Source organism: Poecilia mexicana, unplaced genomic scaffold (assembly GCF_051168715.1).
Source record: "Poecilia mexicana isolate PSO_F unplaced genomic scaffold, ASM5116871v1 scaffold_7, whole genome shotgun sequence".
NCBI classification, from domain to species: domain Eukaryota; kingdom Metazoa; phylum Chordata; class Actinopteri; order Cyprinodontiformes; family Poeciliidae; genus Poecilia; species Poecilia mexicana.
In genome coordinates, this window is record NW_028263376.1 from 22365630 (window position 1) to 22383137 (window position 17508).

The 17508-nt window shown below is 39.0% G+C and overlaps 2 protein-coding genes across 3 annotated transcripts; both read left to right on the top strand.

Annotated features, from left to right (window-relative positions):
* Positions 1 to 77: 77 nt before the first annotated feature.
* On the top strand, positions 78 to 9100 carry slmapb (sarcolemma associated protein b). Of its 2 annotated transcripts, XM_015005342.2 has the most exons (10): positions 79 to 434; positions 673 to 732; positions 3526 to 3654; positions 3764 to 3838; positions 3939 to 4241; positions 4968 to 5238; positions 5381 to 5552; positions 7064 to 7198; positions 7997 to 8084; positions 8499 to 9100. In XM_015005342.2, the coding sequence occupies exons 2-9, from the start codon at positions 681 to 683 to the stop codon at positions 8078 to 8080; spliced, it is 1221 nt and encodes a 406-aa protein (XP_014860828.2). In that variant the 5' UTR covers positions 79 to 434; positions 673 to 680; the 3' UTR covers positions 8081 to 8084; positions 8499 to 9100. The 2 variants fall into 2 exon arrangements, with proteins under 2 accessions (XP_014860829.2, XP_014860828.2); XM_015005343.2 differs by lacking the exon at positions 7997 to 8084 and having other exon boundaries at positions 78 to 434.
* Positions 9101 to 13257: 4157 nt separating this feature from the next.
* Positions 13258 to 17356, top strand: abhd6b (abhydrolase domain containing 6, acylglycerol lipase b). The gene is made up of 8 exons (XM_015005327.2): positions 13258 to 13420; positions 14361 to 14517; positions 14659 to 14772; positions 14860 to 14992; positions 16144 to 16301; positions 16409 to 16463; positions 16548 to 16648; positions 16809 to 17356. The coding sequence occupies exons 1-8, from the start codon at positions 13296 to 13298 to the stop codon at positions 16986 to 16988; spliced, it is 1023 nt and encodes a 340-aa protein (XP_014860813.2). The 5' UTR covers positions 13258 to 13295; the 3' UTR covers positions 16989 to 17356.
* Positions 17357 to 17508: the final 152 nt, after the last annotated feature.

Consider the following 17508-nt stretch of genomic DNA (forward strand, 5'->3'; position numbering starts at 1 on the left):
AGGTTTATACTTCAGTACCAACCAGCTTTAGAGCTGCTCCGGAGCCTGAACAAAACCTCTCTGTGTCAGTGTGCAGCTGCAGCTTCCGAGATGTCCTATACGGATCTGTGACCCAGGAGCTTTGGACTTGCATATCAAGGGGGGAAATCCTGTGTTTCAGGATTAACATTTTGCTTGAACAGAAGCACAGGAGGACGATACCACTTGGTGTATTTATTTTAATCCTCCTCGTTCTAATTCCTCGTTAGTTTGAGTCCAGATGCAGCAGGGAGGTTTGGTTTAACGCCTGTCGTCACGTCAGAGTCAACCCCTTTTTCTGCTTGGACTGCTCCGGTTCACGTCTGAAAAAATCTGTTAGTTGCTGAAGAGTTCTTCATGTCAGGGACTGCTGTAGCCTCGGCACACAGAGCACTGTAGCTCCTGGATCACCTAAGGTAATATTATTCAAAGCGCTTTACTTTTTACCTCTTAATCTGTATGTATTTTGTCCTCTGGTCATTTAGGGACGTTTTAAGCTGTTGTTTCTTTTAAAAACAACCACTGTCGTCATAGATGAGTGTGCACTTTTTTTTTTCAAAGAAATCTCCAGCATTAACAGGAAGAGTTATTTGTTTGTCAGCATTGCTGCTTGATTTGAATTTATATTCTCATTTTTATTCCTGTTTTTGGCAGATAAGCAAATGGATCAGAAAGAGCTGAGTGATCCACTCAACAGCGTTTCATTGATTAAAGGTAATTCAGCTCTGCTATTAGTTATTTCAACAAGCATGGACATGGATAATTCAGCTGAATGAGTTGGCAGTATCTTTCACATGCCACAGCGCACCTTGCTAAAAATAACACTAAGGTAGCATGAGTAAGATCAGAGTTTGGAGCTATGAGTTGGATTTAGAGCGTATGGCGGAAGATGGCCTTATTTTAGAGGACGACCTCTTGTTCCAACGTATTAGAGAATCAATCTACTACTCTGCGCACAAGAGCCTGCAGAAGGGGCAATGATGGGCCAACACAAGAATTTCAGGCTGAATGTCAGAATGTCCAAGCATATCAATTTTGCATGATGGTTGAATTTGTAACGCTACACTGCACATTATAGAGAGAGGGAGAGAGAGAGAGAGCACAAGGCAAACAATGTCCTCCGTGTCACTTCAGAGAGACACCTTCAGACAGAACATTTTGGAGCTGTAATTGAATATCACTGCTGGCAGGTTGATCAGCACTTTCCAAGAGAATAATGTGGACATTCAGAGCACCTCTGATTCAGTTTGCTACATCGGCCTCTCAGAAGGCAACAGACGTCAGGAAAGCATGGGCCGCGATGGTTCTGGCCTTCAGCAGTTGGGCTAAAAAAAGACTTTCTCCTTCATTTTGTTTTCTGTCGTCACTCGAGGCAGCGTGATGCTCGCCATCCCCCCAAACTCCCCCGAGCCCCTGAAGTCAAGCGGGTATTTTTACTCACAGACTAATCTACATCTGCTTTGTCAGGTGTCATTCTGTGACACTAAAAGACATAAGTGCTAATGTTTCTAAAGATAACATGTTGCACTCTCGTGTGAAATATCCCCCCTGTGTCTTCCAAATGAAGCGGACACAAACGGTGGACTTACAGGACAGGGAACCCACTCACATTCTGCTTCTCGCTCATACATATGCAAACATGCCCTCTCCTCCTTTGTCTGGCACGCAGCTGGGTGGTCATGTGCTTTCGTCAAAGGATGTCACCAGCTCCTAGCCATTGTCTCACACTTGTCCAGTTTAGGGACATCGATGAACAACTGTAACTTGCCACGGCACTTCAAGTCCTTCCACCCATTTATGGTGCGCAAGCTCGACCGACCCTTCCTCTTTGTTTTGGGCCCCGACCAAACGCTCGGCGCTGGATTAGGTCATCTCTTTTCTTAGCTGTGGTAGATTAGGGGAATTTGCAAAGCTGAAATATTTGTGGAGTTTGTTTCCACCCCTCCCAGGAGACACAACAGACCCTTGGCAACGTTGGCAGGTCCATTTCCTTTGTGCATTGTTTGTAGGTTGCTTCTAATAATAAACAATGTCAGTGTGCCAGAGAGTGGTATGATGCTGGGGTGATGGACAGTTTGGTTTTGAAGCTTGGACAGAAAATGCAGATCGCTACAGTTGTGCCTATTTCTGGATGAGTAATTAGTTTATGTAACAGGCCTATTTCAATATCTTGGGAAATCATCTAGCAGGCCTGGTTAACTATTTGGGCCTGCAGCTGAATTAACGTAGTCAGATCTTCTGCTCTTGTATTTTTATGGAAACTCATTTCTCATCACGAAATCTTATCTAAATTCTGTCGGACTTAGACATCATATTAAGCTTTTAATGATCGATTTGAACTGTTCACTGCAACAAAAAACTGACCAAGATCCACAAGGTTTGATGTTATACATACCAGTTCGCTATAATTGGTTTAAATCTGCCATAGCACAGTGGACCCTGAAACCACAGGATATTTGTTACCATGAATAACTTCTTTTATACTGCGGGTTTTTGACCATTTTTCTAGGTAAAGTTGGTAGAGTTCATCTAAATTAATTCGCCTCTGGCAAAGACATTTTTGTAAGAGTGGATTATCAACAGCGTTGAGGTTAGAAGCATTGAAAATTCTTGCCCTGGGAACGACCACTAGTCCAAGTACTCACTGCCTGAACCAAACTGTCTCCCTGAGCTTATAGCGTTCAGCAACAAGTCAGCAACCACAGGTTTCGTCCAGTTTCAGCCAGTTTTCATCAACATTGACTTAGAGAGTTGTGACCAAGGAATAAGTTCGTTGTCCAAAGTTGACGACTTCAAGTTTGACTGAAATTGCTACAGCAAATATTTTATGTTCACCACGTAATAAAATCACTGAAGCCGGAAGGATGAAGAAAGTGGAATTTGGGTGACCTGGCCACCCAACTGTGCCAGCTTTGTGCCAAGAAAACACATAGTCCAGATGCAACTTGCTAAGGGAACTTACTTGGGAAGTCAAGTTTAATGCTATCGCACATTTCACCAACAAGGCAATTCAAAGTGCTTTACACATAACACAGTAACCGATTACGAAACAAACTATAAACATTACACTTTGTCAAAGGCCACCATCAGAATTTTCAAGCACATGTGCATTAAATATATTGATCGATTTTCCAGTTATTATGAATCAAAAGCATCTGTAAACAGGTGGATTTTTATCCTTGATTTAAGGGAACTCTGTGTTTTGGCAGTTTTGTAGTTTTGATCCAGATTAGTGGAGCCAGAAACTGAAGAGGCTGTTGCAGTAATCAATGTGATTAAAGATAAATGCATGAAGGAGCTTCTCCAGATCTTGCTGGGACATTAGTCCGTTAATCTAGTAAAGCACAGTTCAAAACTGATCAGCTGCAAATTTAACATGGCATTCATGCTGATAAGTGTTTGTAAGCCTGCAGTAGTCTTCATCCTCCATATGAGGCTCTTTAACTTTTTAGGTGTTCTGTTCAGGCACCAGTTGAGATTTTCTAACATTTTTTCGTTCATTATTAGATGATCTGACCAAGTCCAACATGGGTTCTTCTGGTGAATCCGAGAAAATGATTCAGCGCTTGAATGATGAGCTTCGAGAGGCCCGGGAGATAGCCAACACAGAGAAGCAGAAATGCATGGAGCTACAAGGTAATATCGTAGTAATATAACATGCTGTAAACATTTCAGCTGTTTAGATTCTCAGTGCTTTCATGCTTACACATACAGCAAGCTACAGATATGCTTTTGTATTTTAAAGGTGTTCTAGAAGAAGAGAGGAAGGGGCATAAACAACAAGCTGAGCAATCTTCCAAACAGATTAAACATCTCCAAGGTACTTTTTTTTTCATTTATAGACTGGAAATACTTTCTTTCTTTAAGGAGTCATTAAAAGCTACCTCTTTTTATCTATGCACTGATCTGGGTTTGGACAGGCCAGCTGCAGCAGCTCCAGGACGAGGTGGATGTTCTAAGGGAGCAGATAAATGTCTCCTCCGGTTCACATGACGAGCTGCAAAGAGCACAAGATGAGATGAAGTCACTGAAACGGGCCCTGGAGGCGGCCTCTGCAGAGCGGGACCGCGATGTCACTGCCGTCCAGTCTAACCTGGCAACTGCTTCCAAGGACCTGGACAAGTGGCGTCAGACTGCCAGCAAATACGAGCGGGAGATTGAGGACCTGCGACGTAATCTGGAGCAGCAAAGCAAGCAGTGGCAGAAAACAGCAGAGATACAAGGTAGAAAGGGCGCAAATGCGCAATTCGAAACCAAATCAAGCCGTTGCATTGTGCACTTACACAGACGCACCTTTCTGACTGAGTGGTTTGGAATACGAGTTCTGTTGCTTTAAGACTAAATTTGTATACTGGAGATGGTCTCCAAACTGCTCAAACTTGGGTTATATATGTCCGTTTTAATAAATTAGAATATCACCAAAAACTTTCTTTATTTAAGCAATTAAATTTAAGCTGTAAAAAGTTTCAACATATAAAGATTATTAACACACAGAGTGACATATTTTAATAATTTATTTGTTAGCTGATGATATTAACGTAAAAAATATCTAATAGTAAAAATATTCAACTTATTCATAATATTCTATTTTTTTTTTTTTTGGCTCTACTTCACGGTTTCTTACTAGGGCATTCATCCAGACGGCCGCCATGTTTTTGAGTTAAAAAAAATGTTTAAAGTTGACTGGAAATTTGAAAATATCACTTGATAGCTTTGTGTTATTGGAAGACTGGAATATTAATGCCTAAACACCAAAAAGGCAATAATTAAAAAAAAAAAAATAAATAAACAATGCTCAGCATTTTAAATTGAGTCGCTGAAAGAAATTAACTCTTTGATTAATTTCCCCAACTTAACGAAACCATGCTTTAAGAATATCTGCATGCAGACTGAAAGCAAACCATCTGCTCCGACACTGCACTATTAAATCAACCACTTTCTCGTTGCAGCCAATGAGCTGCAGTCTATGCAGATGGAGTGTAACGGTCTGCAGAAAGAGTGCTCCGTCCTGCGATCCGACAAACAGGACATGGTGAATAAGCACCAGAAAGAAAAGAACAGTCTGCAAAGTGAGTGTGCCTCTCTGAGGGCAGAGAAGGAGGAGATCTTTAAGGCCCACCAGAAAGAAAAGGCCAGTGTGCAGAGTCAATGTGCAGCACTGCACAGTGATAAAGAGGCGTTGCTGCAGAAACAGCAGCAGCTGGAGCAGGACCTTGTCAGGTCAGTACACTGATCTACATAAGGTGTAGCTTTACCCCCTCATATGTGGCCTATTTACAATATTAAACTACATAATAAACTAAGCACAGTTTTTTCTGGTTTCCTCCAAATTTTTTTTTTTTTTTTTTTTTGTTATTGGTAGTTTGCGTGACCAGAATACTGACCTGAATAGCAAACTCAAAGTCCTGGAGGAATCCCAGCAGGAGATGGAGAGGAACCTGGTGGCCGTACAACTTCAGCACCAGCAGGATAACTCCAAGCTGCAAACCCAGCTGGATGAGGCAGAAAGCCGCAGCAAGGCTCTGCAGAGAGAGGTACATTCATGTCAAGGTCTCAGGGTTTCTACGTCAGAGTTAACATTTGAATCCTATCTTGTCTCGATGCATTTTATTAATTCTGATCTGAAGTAGAAAATCTAATGAAACCTGGAACTTTGGTTATTCTAGTTTTGTGACATTTGCAGTGTGAGGTACTGCAGCTGCGTGTGATGTGCTGCTGACCACACTGCTTTACAGCCACAATGTTGACAGGGACTTTAACTATTCATGACATTTCCTTTGTTCCCTCTCAGCACGCAGGAGAGGTTTACTTATTAATGCAAGTGAATTGTCAGCATCAAAGTCACCCAAGATTACATTTCTGACTTTTCGCACAGGAGCAATAATTATACTTTGAAGAAATGTTTAAAAAAATCTAAATAATAATTTGTATGAAAAACAGAAGAATCAAGGGTAAAATAAATGCAGTGGATTAAATTTAAACACAATCAAGTTGATTAATTCTTTGTTTTCCAAATGAAAAGCAGCAAAGAAAACAACAACCATACAATCTTTCATCATTATTACAAGTTATTTAAAACCCTTTATAAAACAACATGCTGCTTGTATTATATTGACACCAAAACACTAAACCCCCTATTCAATACTTCCTGGAAACACCGCTGATGCAGTTACGTCGGCAATCTTTTCTTCCACCAGGTTTGATGTGGCTTTCTTTCAACAATCCTTTCTTCTTATCATTCTTCCAAAAAAGATGTATTTGGACAGGAGTGCACAAGATGAACGAGGATCCATGAAATGTTCAAAACGTAGGTTTTATAACCTGACTTTAAACTTTCCAACAGCTGAGCTTTCTGATGGTTGGATTTATACTGAGATTGAATTACACGCAAACAGACTAAACTGACAAATTGAGGGGAGTTCTAACGGCAATTAGTTACACTCAGTTATGAGAGTAAAGAGGCTGAATACAAATGCTTCCATAAACTTTGTATTCTTTTGCTTCCACTTCAGAATTATGCGTTGCTTTAAGTCAGCGTATCATCCCGTCATTGTAAATTGTGTTGAAATTTATGGTTGTTACGTGTTAAATGTGGAAAAGTTTAGGGATTTTGCGAGTTTTGACCGTTCCTCCTAAACCCCTAAAGTATGTACATATAAAAATCGGTTTAGAAATCCTGCACATTGCCTTCTTGTGCGATCCCTGCTGTATACCGCCAGTCGGAATCAGCTAGCAGGGTTGGGATCATTCGCTTTTGTAGCACACAGACAGGAGTGGCATTGTAGCCCAGAAGAAAACAAAGATGAAGTCATTGCTAACCTCCACTCTTTCAGTCACTGAATGAAAAAAGGAGACGGAGGGCCTCCTTTTGCATCGGATACTCTCAGCTTTCACTGAATAGCTGAACATAAAGTAGATTCAGCAGCAGGTCTAATTGTAGGAAGTGGACAAAACTTGTGAAGAGGACAGATTTACTCCATCAACAGAGACCCAGAAGAAAATAAAATAGTTTTCTTATTTTTTGTTTTTTACTGGTTTTGTGCAGTATGAGGAGGCTCAGATGGAGCTGTCTGACCTAAAGGAAAGATACGAGAAGACTGAGCAGGAGAAACAGACACTGACAGACCAACTGGAGGAATTCAAAGCTGGCATGAAGGATTTACAGGAGAAAGGGTCAAACGTGAGTACCGACCCCTGGTCAGTGTCATACTCTCTGTATGTAACTGACAAGACATTAATGTAATAGACATGTTTAAATAACAATCCGTAACTGAGTTTAGAAATGATTTAACACATCTTCTGTGAAGTTGGTTTTCTGTAGACGAGCTCTGCTTTAACTTTGCTGCAACATTATAGTGACCATGTCCAATTTAGTTTAATTTTCAGACATAAAATGTGGATCGTTTTTATGATCCACAAATTGCGCTTTATTATTTCAGCAGTCCACACATCCAAGGACTTTTAGGAGGGTTATTTACATATTTAGGTTTAATAACCTGCAGAGTTTCTGAAGAGTTTGAAAAAGTTTGGGATTGAGGGGGGATATCCTGAGGCTGGAGACAACTAGCAGCAGTCCATTCTGAATTAAATCCTGATGTAACGCTACATATTGCCACCTAAAAAATGCATCTTAAGAATGTTTAAGTTTGGACAAATGTTAACTTTAAGGAAAACTCCTTTACAATGCTAAGGACAGCCAGCTTTGGGCAAAAAAAAACAAACAAACAGCAAATGGGAAAAATTGACCCACATACCAATGAGTCTTTAGAGGACAGTCCTTGGATTGTGCTGTCAGCTGTTTTCTTATCTGTCTGTGTGAGGAATGCTGAACGCTGGCAGATTCTTATGACCCAAACAACTGTAAAAAACACCAGTTACAGACAGGGTGATTGAGTGACACATTTTCAAAGAAAGCTAAACACCCACAGACGTCTGTCCCATTGCAGTTGATTACTATAATATCCCTTCCCTTCTGTAGACGCCACTTTTGCTGCCTGTTCAAGCCATAGTCATCGGCCTTATCCTGGCTTTGCTGTTTTGGTGCTTCGGCGCAATGTGGTAGCAAGGTACACATTACTCCTGCCGAGCCGGCCTACATCTGTCATCTTCATCAGTGTAGTTTCAATCATTGCATGAATTAATTGGGTTTTTCCCGCTTTCCCAGAACGCTGTCTTTGGGGGGGGCAAAACTGTCGTCAAAGAAATCTTAACCTCTCTAATCATGCAGCTTTCAACATCTGACATCTGTTTGTTCTGTCTGAGTGGCTAACGCTTAACAACTGTTTCTCCCAGTTGGCTGTGATGACGCTTATTTTTATCCTAAAGAGCTTGTCCTTAATTTGCTACTTCCATCAGCTGTGTTTCGTCTTGATCTCAGTCGCAAACTCCCTCTGTGTGAACATCGGTGATCCTCTGACGGGAGGTGCCATTTGGTCATGTTCAGTTTATTTTTATTTTTTCTGTGTTGCTGCTCCCCGCAGAAGCCGTGGATGATCTGGGGGCCAGTGGTTGCTGTGGCTCTTACAGCTGTGACGGCCGCGGTGCTCTTCAGGACCTGAGGGCAAACTATCCAAACAAACACACGTAGAGGTTTATCCTTATTTGATTTGTTCAAAACTTGCCCCCTTTACATATCTGTTCTGGTAATCAGGTGGGCTCATATTTAACAGTTTTTTCTTGCTAAGATGCTTTATTTTAGATGGAAGTGATGTTTCTAAAAGAATGTGAGTTTTTATGTGTGTAATGATGGGAATTTAGTTGGACCGTGTCAAGTTTACTATTTTGACTCATAGGATTATCTGTTAATGAATGTAAAACTTAAACCATGCTTATCTAATTCTACTTAGGTATCTTTAATTATGTTTAAGGTCAATCACTTTGAGTTTCTCTACTCATAGCACATTTTTTGTTATTGTCAGAATAATAAAGTTGTCACAATAACATCCCCTAACGGAGTGCACACTGAAGGAAACGTTGGTTGATGGTGTTGGATGTGTTTGCAGGACCAGAGGCAGAGTTTAGACGAACCGTATTTGGTTACATTTTTTGTTTCAGAGGGCATCATTAAACACAACTGCAGCAACTTGAGTTTTGAGTCACTTTTTTTCTTGGGTCAGTTTCTTTCCTGCACATGTTCTGCTCTTTATAAAATGACCAGTGGAGACTGATTTCTGTATAAAATGAATCTGTACATCAATATAGATTTTAAACATATAGCTGTGCACCTTTGCAAAAAAAAAAGAGAGAAATAAAATAAAAAGAGAATATAGTTTTTTTTTTACTTTGGGGGTTGATTATTTTCTGATTAGTCTAGAAATAAAAGTCTGTTCTATGCAATAAAAATGGGATATGGCCCACTACTTTTTCCAAAACACTTTTGAAATATCTGACCCTACCTAGCATGGTATTAAAATATGAAAAAAACTGAGTTAATAAAAGAGAAATACATTCTACTGATGTGCCTCACTCATTCGAAAAACTAGCACAGTACGTTATTGGAAAGCAAACTTTGTGTCACCACTGAACTGCAATCGGCTCCCTGCACTTTGGACACCATTGCTGTAAAAGATTTTCTTCCAGGATTATTTAGCTCCATTGATCTCCACATGAACTCTGATGATCTTTCCTGTATCTGCTGGTCTCCACAGCATAATGCTGCCACCACCATGTTTCACACTGGAGATGGTTTGTTCAGCAATGCAGTTTTTGGCTACACATAATGTTGCCCAAAGGTGTTCACTTTCCTCTCTTCTGGCCAGAGAAACTACTTACAGATATTTGGTTTGTGTCCTTCATAGCTAAATTGTAAATTGGACTTCTTATGGTGATCTGTCAACAACAGCTTTCTTCTTGCCAGATTTGTGGATTTACTGGTAAGTGTTTGTCATGTAGACAGATTGGCCTCCCTGCACCGTGGATTTCCAAAGCTCCTCCAAAGTTACTATGGACTTCTTGCATGATTCTCTGATTGATGCTCACATGGACAGCCAGGTTTTGGCAGGTTTGCTGCTCTGACATACTCTTTCCATTTTTGTTGAAGAACTGTGCTTCATAATATGTTCAAAAATATGGATCTTGTTTTATAACTTTGCCCTCCTTTAAGATTCCTCACAACTTTTACCTGGCCTGTCCTCTCAGTTCCTTGCTCTTCGTTCTATAAAGTTCTTGAATAAGACCTTTAAATAAAAGGATGGATGCAAACTGGCTATTGACGCTAATCTAAAAAGTTACATCTGAATTAAAGATCCTTCTTTGGTCACTTCTTGACCAAAGAAGTCAAGCCAATGACCAAAGAAATCCAGCATCCATTGAGTGTCTATTTTTAATCAGGCATTATATCCCTTTCTTAATTCACTGCCATTTAGCGCACTCTCTTACACCATTGTTCCCTAATAAGCAGCATTACTACTTTTAACAGATTTGGTAAAACCTTTTTCAGTGTTTAATGTCAGAGGTTAGCATTTCTAGATGCACAATACTGCATACTTTACACTAGTTTTTCATAATGTGTTAATGAGTCTTATTACAGTTCCATAGTGCAAATGAATTGTCCATGGATCCCCATAAGTAAATATGAACAGAAGAATACTCTGAAATATCCACCCAAAGCAAGTTGATCTAAGAATCTTAAAGTTTTCAGGATATGTGAATTCCCGCCTTTCATGGAACTGGATGAATGGCTGGTTTACCTCTTTAAGGGAGCGAGGGTGTGGCACAAGAATATTTTGATCATATGACTCTGTGTGAAAGCTGTGGACAAATGTAAAAAATCTCCCCTCCCACTTTTTATTTCTAGCTGTGCAGTTAATCTTCCAGCAAATGTTACTGGTCATTCCTGATGACTAACATTCCCAGTCTATCCACTAATCCAACGTTGGCGGTGCTGACCTTTCTGTCAACAGCTTATGACCAGTCAGAGCTGTCCCTCCCTTCAGGCAGTTTGACCCTTTGCCTTTTCCTGTGTGAGGGAGGACGCAGCATATTTCCCAACATTATGTTGGCTAATTGGACGTTTTGCTTGCGTTGGCCCTGACATTTCTGTTCTGTTGGCTTTCTGTTGTATCCTGAGAGGCACAAATCCATCTCAGGATACAACATGACAAGCAGCACAATATGTTTATGAGAATAGAGACACAACAGTGGATGCGACTCGTAGATTTAGGCCAGCGCCCTTCGTCCTATATAGACCAAAATATAAGAAGCGTTGCCGCACACAGTGAGCCCCTCTGCACAGTTAACATGTCCATTTCTTCTGCTCTACTTTGTATGTAGGTCATCTGTAGCGGAGGAGAGATGCAGCAGAGTGACAGTTCTACACTGCACTCAGTAGGTTTTAGCTATGCAATCATTTGCTGCTTTGCATTTCTACCCCCTCTTATCAGACACAGAACTTAAAATAATCTCTCAAATAGCAGAATTACAACAAAACATAGGATCTTGTGTGTTGGAACGTAATTCAGCCGTTTTAATGATAAAAAAGACAATATTCTAAATGTTATAAATCTCAACCTGAGGATTACCATAAAAAAATTGTGAAAGGTTTAAAATATGAAAAAAAAAAATCTGTCTTGAGGTTTGAGAAGAACCTGCCTTCATAATTTGCTTAGTAATTTTACATTATGTTTGAATAAATGTTAAGAAAATGTGATCATTCATATGTGTTGACATTAAAATAACTAAAAAAAGGTTTTACCAATAATTCTTTCTGGAAAATCAAGTTAACTGAACTAAATATTTTTATGTTTTATAACTAACACTTCACTGAGTAAAGCATTCAGTGGGGTGATACATTCTCAAGAGTAAATTAAGCCACATTTAAATAAATTTTGAGGTGATTTTGTTTGTTTTTCTAACTTATGCACTCTATTTAAAGAGCGCCATTGTAGTTCTGAAAGAACATATTTTATTTTATACATAAATGTGAACATAAATTGTAGTGTTCATTTTCTATTATTTTCTATTGCAACACCAGTGTTCTCTTCCAAAGTGAACTTGCCACTCACAATATGGCGGATGCGATGACAAGTTTCTACTGATCCGGCTTCTTCTGCTGAGTCATCATCAGCTCAGAAGCGATTTGTTGTACTTTTCCCTTCAGAGAAACCCTTTCTATCATATCGTCTGCTGGAAAAATCTGAAATAAAGTAAACAGATGCATCAAATGTCTGCCAAGGCTCCTCTCAGATGATCAACCACCCGAAACAGAAGAAATGCTGCATCATCTTCAGTGCCTCTCGGTGCAAAAAGCCATCAAACCCATCTACTGCAGATACACAGGGCCACGTTTCAGTCCGCCTCGATCATGACACCCAGTGGTAAATATTGGACTTCAGAATGAATTACTAAACTGATTTTAAAAACTGACCACAAAGTGCTTGAGCTACGTTTCTAGAGGGTCAAAAAATAATTTGTACATTATTTTATTAAATGCACAAATTAGTTGTTTTGTTTTTTTTTATAAAAACTATGACTTATGAAATTCTATTTGCACTGTTATGTAGCATCAGGCTAGTAATAATATAATGTCCTTCAGTTTTCCTTTGAAGATTAGATGATTTAGTAAAAAAAAAAAAAAGTATTCATAATGGCAACACATTTTCCTGTTGGATGTGTTTTTTAGTTACACTAATGGGTAAAACATAATGCTAACATATGTTAGGTTCTGAAAACTAAGTCAGTTGGATTAATTTATTTAATTTCGGGTGTACTGTGTTGTGTTTACATTGCTTTTCGCTATGTTTTTGTATTCTTATGAATGGAAATGTGATTTTACATTTCCCATATAAATATATTTTGACTGATATCCTATCCATAGAAATGAAGTACAACACTCCTTTGAAAAGCCTTTAATGCAGGTTTCTTTAAATTTTAATTGTAAACATACTTTGCACTTCCTGTGGTCAGACAGAGGCAAACTGGAGGCGGTGCTTTCACTTTAAAAGATTGACTGAATCATGTTGTGGCCCTGTTTCCCCTAATGATGAGTGATAATCAATGAGTTTCACCAGAGCAAACATAATTTGACAAAGCTAGCAGCATGCTGCTCTGTGACATTTTATTTGAAACTCCGGTCACAGACGTTTCAGACCTAAGACAGCAGCAGGACCGAAACAGTTTTTCCATGTGCTTTCATGTGACCGAGGAAAAAAAGAGCAAGACATTTCATGAAAAGTAAGTCTGTTGCCTTTTGGAAAATGCATGATACAGAGCAGACCGTTTCCTCTGTGTTTATTAAACGCTGTCCCTTTCCGTCAGTTTTCTGGATTTTTAGGGCAGCCATGGCAGCTGAACTGGACGTAGTGAACCTGTTCTTCATTGCTGGAGCAACACTGGCAATTCCCATCCTGGCTTTTCTGGCTTCCTTCCTTCTTTGGCCATCTGTACTCATTAAAGTGTATTACTGGTAAAGCAGCTTGCTATAACATCAGTAACACTGAATTTAATTTCCCTTTGGGATCAATAAAGTATTTCTGAACTGAATTGAATAATGGGTGCCAGTGTTGTAAATGTCTCACCCAACCATCCTTTAAGTTTAATTCAATTTTTAATTACATTATTGACATATCACTCTATTCCAGACAATATAAAGCATCCGCGAACTTTCCAAGCTACATTACATTGTCACTAAAAAGCTGATAGGTCTTTGTAATTAATAGTCCAGATGCAGCATGTAAACAGGGAGCAAAGTGTGTGTATTAAATATGCAAGGAGACGCTTTACTGATGTATCAATGAATGTCTCGTTATCTTTATGAAACAGGAGTTATTCACTACTTTACAGCTGTCCAGGAATATAGATAAGATCAATTTCAAGATCACTACTGAGATAAGTATTAACCAGCTCTTAAATGAGGGGAATAATTCTGCTCTGACAGCGAACTGTGAATTGAGGAGCCACAAATGAAAACAATTCAGCATGTAAAGACAACACTTCAAGACAGCGTTTATGAGAAGAACACACCACAAAGGACCAGTTATTGTATGATTAGCGCCGTGGAGATGCAGAAATGTATCTACATTTAAAAGTCAGTGCAGTCCCTCACAAAGCATGCAAAGTTGTTATTCTCGGTTGCAGCTGTCATACTGCAGCATACCTGAAAATGTTTACACACTAAAACGTCTGATTTTTTTTTTTAGAATCTAAAAAGACATGTACTCATGTCTAAAAATGCTTAAGTAAAAACTAATGATTTTGCCAACTCCCGTCATTGATAGAAGATCTCCTGATCTGAGTTTCTCCTCTAAAACTTGTCATTAGAAATAGATAAAACTGCAAACAGCGGGTAGGCATCCTCCAAAGAGCTCCAGGTAATACTGCCATCCAATATTTGTGCTTGTGTTTAGGTACTGGAGAAGGACTTTGGGCCTGCAGGTTCGCTATGCAGACTGTGGAGGTTATCGCTTCTGCTATTCCTACAGAGGAAAACCTGGGATGAGACCCTCCATCCTGATGCTTCACGGCTTCTCTGCTCACAAAGACATGTGGCTGACTGTTGTCAAGGTTGGACAAACTAGAAATTACTGAAAAAAACTAATGGAACAAGCCACCATAGTTAAACACAGAAAGTATACACAATTAATGAAAAACTGGATTTTTTTAGGCGTTCTACTTTCTCATTATGTTTTCTTTTTTTTGTTGCAGTATTTACCAAAGCACCTGCACATTGTGTGCGTGGACATGCCTGGCCACGAGGGGACGACACGCACCAACACTGAGGATTACTCTGTTCAGGGGCAGGTCAGACGGATCCATCAGGTACTCTGAGGAAAGGTCTTTGAAAATATCTTGTATGAGAATATTTGTTAGTTCCCCAAATATTTTAATATCTCTCATGCTTCTTAGTTTGTAGGAAGCATTCACTTGAACAGAAAAGCGTTCCATCTGGTGGGAACCTCCATGGGGGGAAATGTTGCTGGGGTTTATGCAGCCTGCTATCCCTCGGAAATCTGCAGCATGACTCTCATCTGTCCCGATGGTCAGTCATAGTGCACAATTCCTGAACTTTTCCACATTTTGTCATGTTACAACCACACACTCAGTCTATTTTATTTGAATTGTATATGACAAACCAAGACAAAGGGAGGAAAATGATGCATGGATTTCAAAAATTGTTTATGATTGCAACCAACTGTCTTTGCAAGTAACTTAGATATCCTAATGTGTGTGATTTTATCCTTGTTATAAGTGCAGGTGTTTTACATCAGCGAACAAACAGCATCGTGACAACCAAGCACCAAGGAACACAACAGACAGCTCAGGGAGAAAGTTGTGGAGAAATGTAAAGGTTATAAAACGAGTGTCCCATCCTTTGAACATCTAACAGTGTTGTTTTGAAAATTAAAAAAAAGTATTACAAACGTGCAAACCAATCATGGTCACTCTCGAAAACGTGCAGACACCCACAGCTCATTTGGGAGAATCTGTGGACTGGATAAGCATTTTTCTCACTTTGCAAATCTTGTCTTTATGGTAGTTTATTGACTTCTTGAATCAAATGTCTCCAATGCCACAAGGCATAAAGGAGGAATAAGGGGAAAAAAATAGTGTTCTGCTCAAAGCCTTATGCTGTGGGTATACCTTTTTAATTTGCCCTGTATTTAGAGAAAAATACTGGACAATTCTGGAAGAAAACTCGTTTAAGGCTGCAAAGGTCTTGAGGCCAGGGTGGATATTAAACTTCAATCAACCCTAAACATCCAGCTAGAGCAGAACAGAGCAGCAAAGGAATGGTTTAGGTCAAAGCATGTTTAAAACTTGAAAAAAATATGTTCACAGTCTGACAGGGTTTGGGCTATTTAAAAAAAAAAGGACAAAAATTTCAGACTAGATGCACATAGATTGTAAAGGGACATCCAAGATGACTCAGAACTGTAACTGTAGCAAAAGAAGGTTCAACAAGATGTTAGATCAGGGGTCTGAACATGAACTTTTCAAAATTTTACAATATTTGGCTTTTCTTTGTAAATTTGGAAACCACACATCGCTTCCCATCCACCTTAAAGTAGTGCACTATGTTGCTTTATCACATGCGATCTGAGAAAAATACACTCAAACTTTGTTGTTGTAATGTTACCAAATGTGAAAAGGCATGTTTCTAATCATTAAGACTCTGGGTTCATCTTTCAGGAATCAGACATCCGTGTGAGACCAAATTTGACAATCACCTTCAAGATCTGGAACACAGCAACTTCACACTGAACATCCCGCTGATCCCAACTACACCAGATGAGATGGAGGACATGTTCAGACTCTGTTCTCACATTCGCTTTAAAATTCCTCAGCAGGTCAGTCATGAAAAATGAATTTAACTCTAAACTAATAATGGGTGCTGACCATGAAACAATTGTCACATTCTGAGGATTTTCAAGGCTTTGTTATATATATTTTTTAGATTCTTCAGGGACTGGTTGATGTGCGAGAACCTCATAACGCGTTTTATGAAGAAGGTTAGTTCATTGTTTTTTCTTTTTATGTTTTAGTATATGTTGAACAAATAAATAAAAAAGGGCTTTTTTTTGTTTTTTTATTAGTGTTTATGGAGATCATCGGTGAGAAATCAAGATATGCCTTACAGGAACATTTGCACCTCATAACCTCACCTTTACAAGTGATTTGGGGCAAACAAGATCAGGTAACTATGATGTTCGATCATTTTGCAAAATCTCTTTATATACATAAGGTGCATGTGCTGTCAAACCTAAAAGCTTTTAAAGATTGTGCCACAAGTATCCCTTCTGAAATCACAGTGAAAAAGTGTGAAGAATATATTAAAGTCTTGCATATATGTTCAGGTGGTGGATGTCTCTGGAGCTACAGTCATTGCTGAATTGGTGCCTGGATGCAAAGTGGACTTGCTGGACAACTGTGGTCACTCTGTGGTGATGGAGAAGCCATGTCGGACAGCCAAACTTATTCTGGAGTTTATTATCCTGCAGCAAAATGCCAGGAGCGGAACAAAGAAGTCTTCCTGAATATTAAAGGTTTCCATTACTGTTTCACAGTTTTATATAGACTTAAACACGTGGCCCAAAAGGCAAGAATTACAATTTATTGTTTTAAGGAACTGCATTTTATAAATTACTTAAACTCAATGACAATAGGTTTTGGATATTGCTAAGCTTTTGCTGGTGTGCCCGGATGTTTCTGGCAAGATTTACCCTAACTTTCAAAAAATACATGTTCTGCTCACAAATGAAAATAAATAAATAAATAAATAAATAAATAAATCCCTCACTTTAAAAAATATCAAAACTGATATTTTACATTTTTTAAATGTAAGTTTGTTTTTTGATAATATTTTTCATATTATTACTGATAAACTGACGTGTATAATAGCAGATCCTGTTTCATTCTGACCTATTTCAGTTAAACTCCGTTTTGTGAAGAGATTTAAGCTTGGTATTCACTATTCTTGTACATTCTGTGAATAAAGTCAAAGGAAAAACTTCTCGTTTATTCTTTTATTCTATCAATGTAAACACATATTGTGTT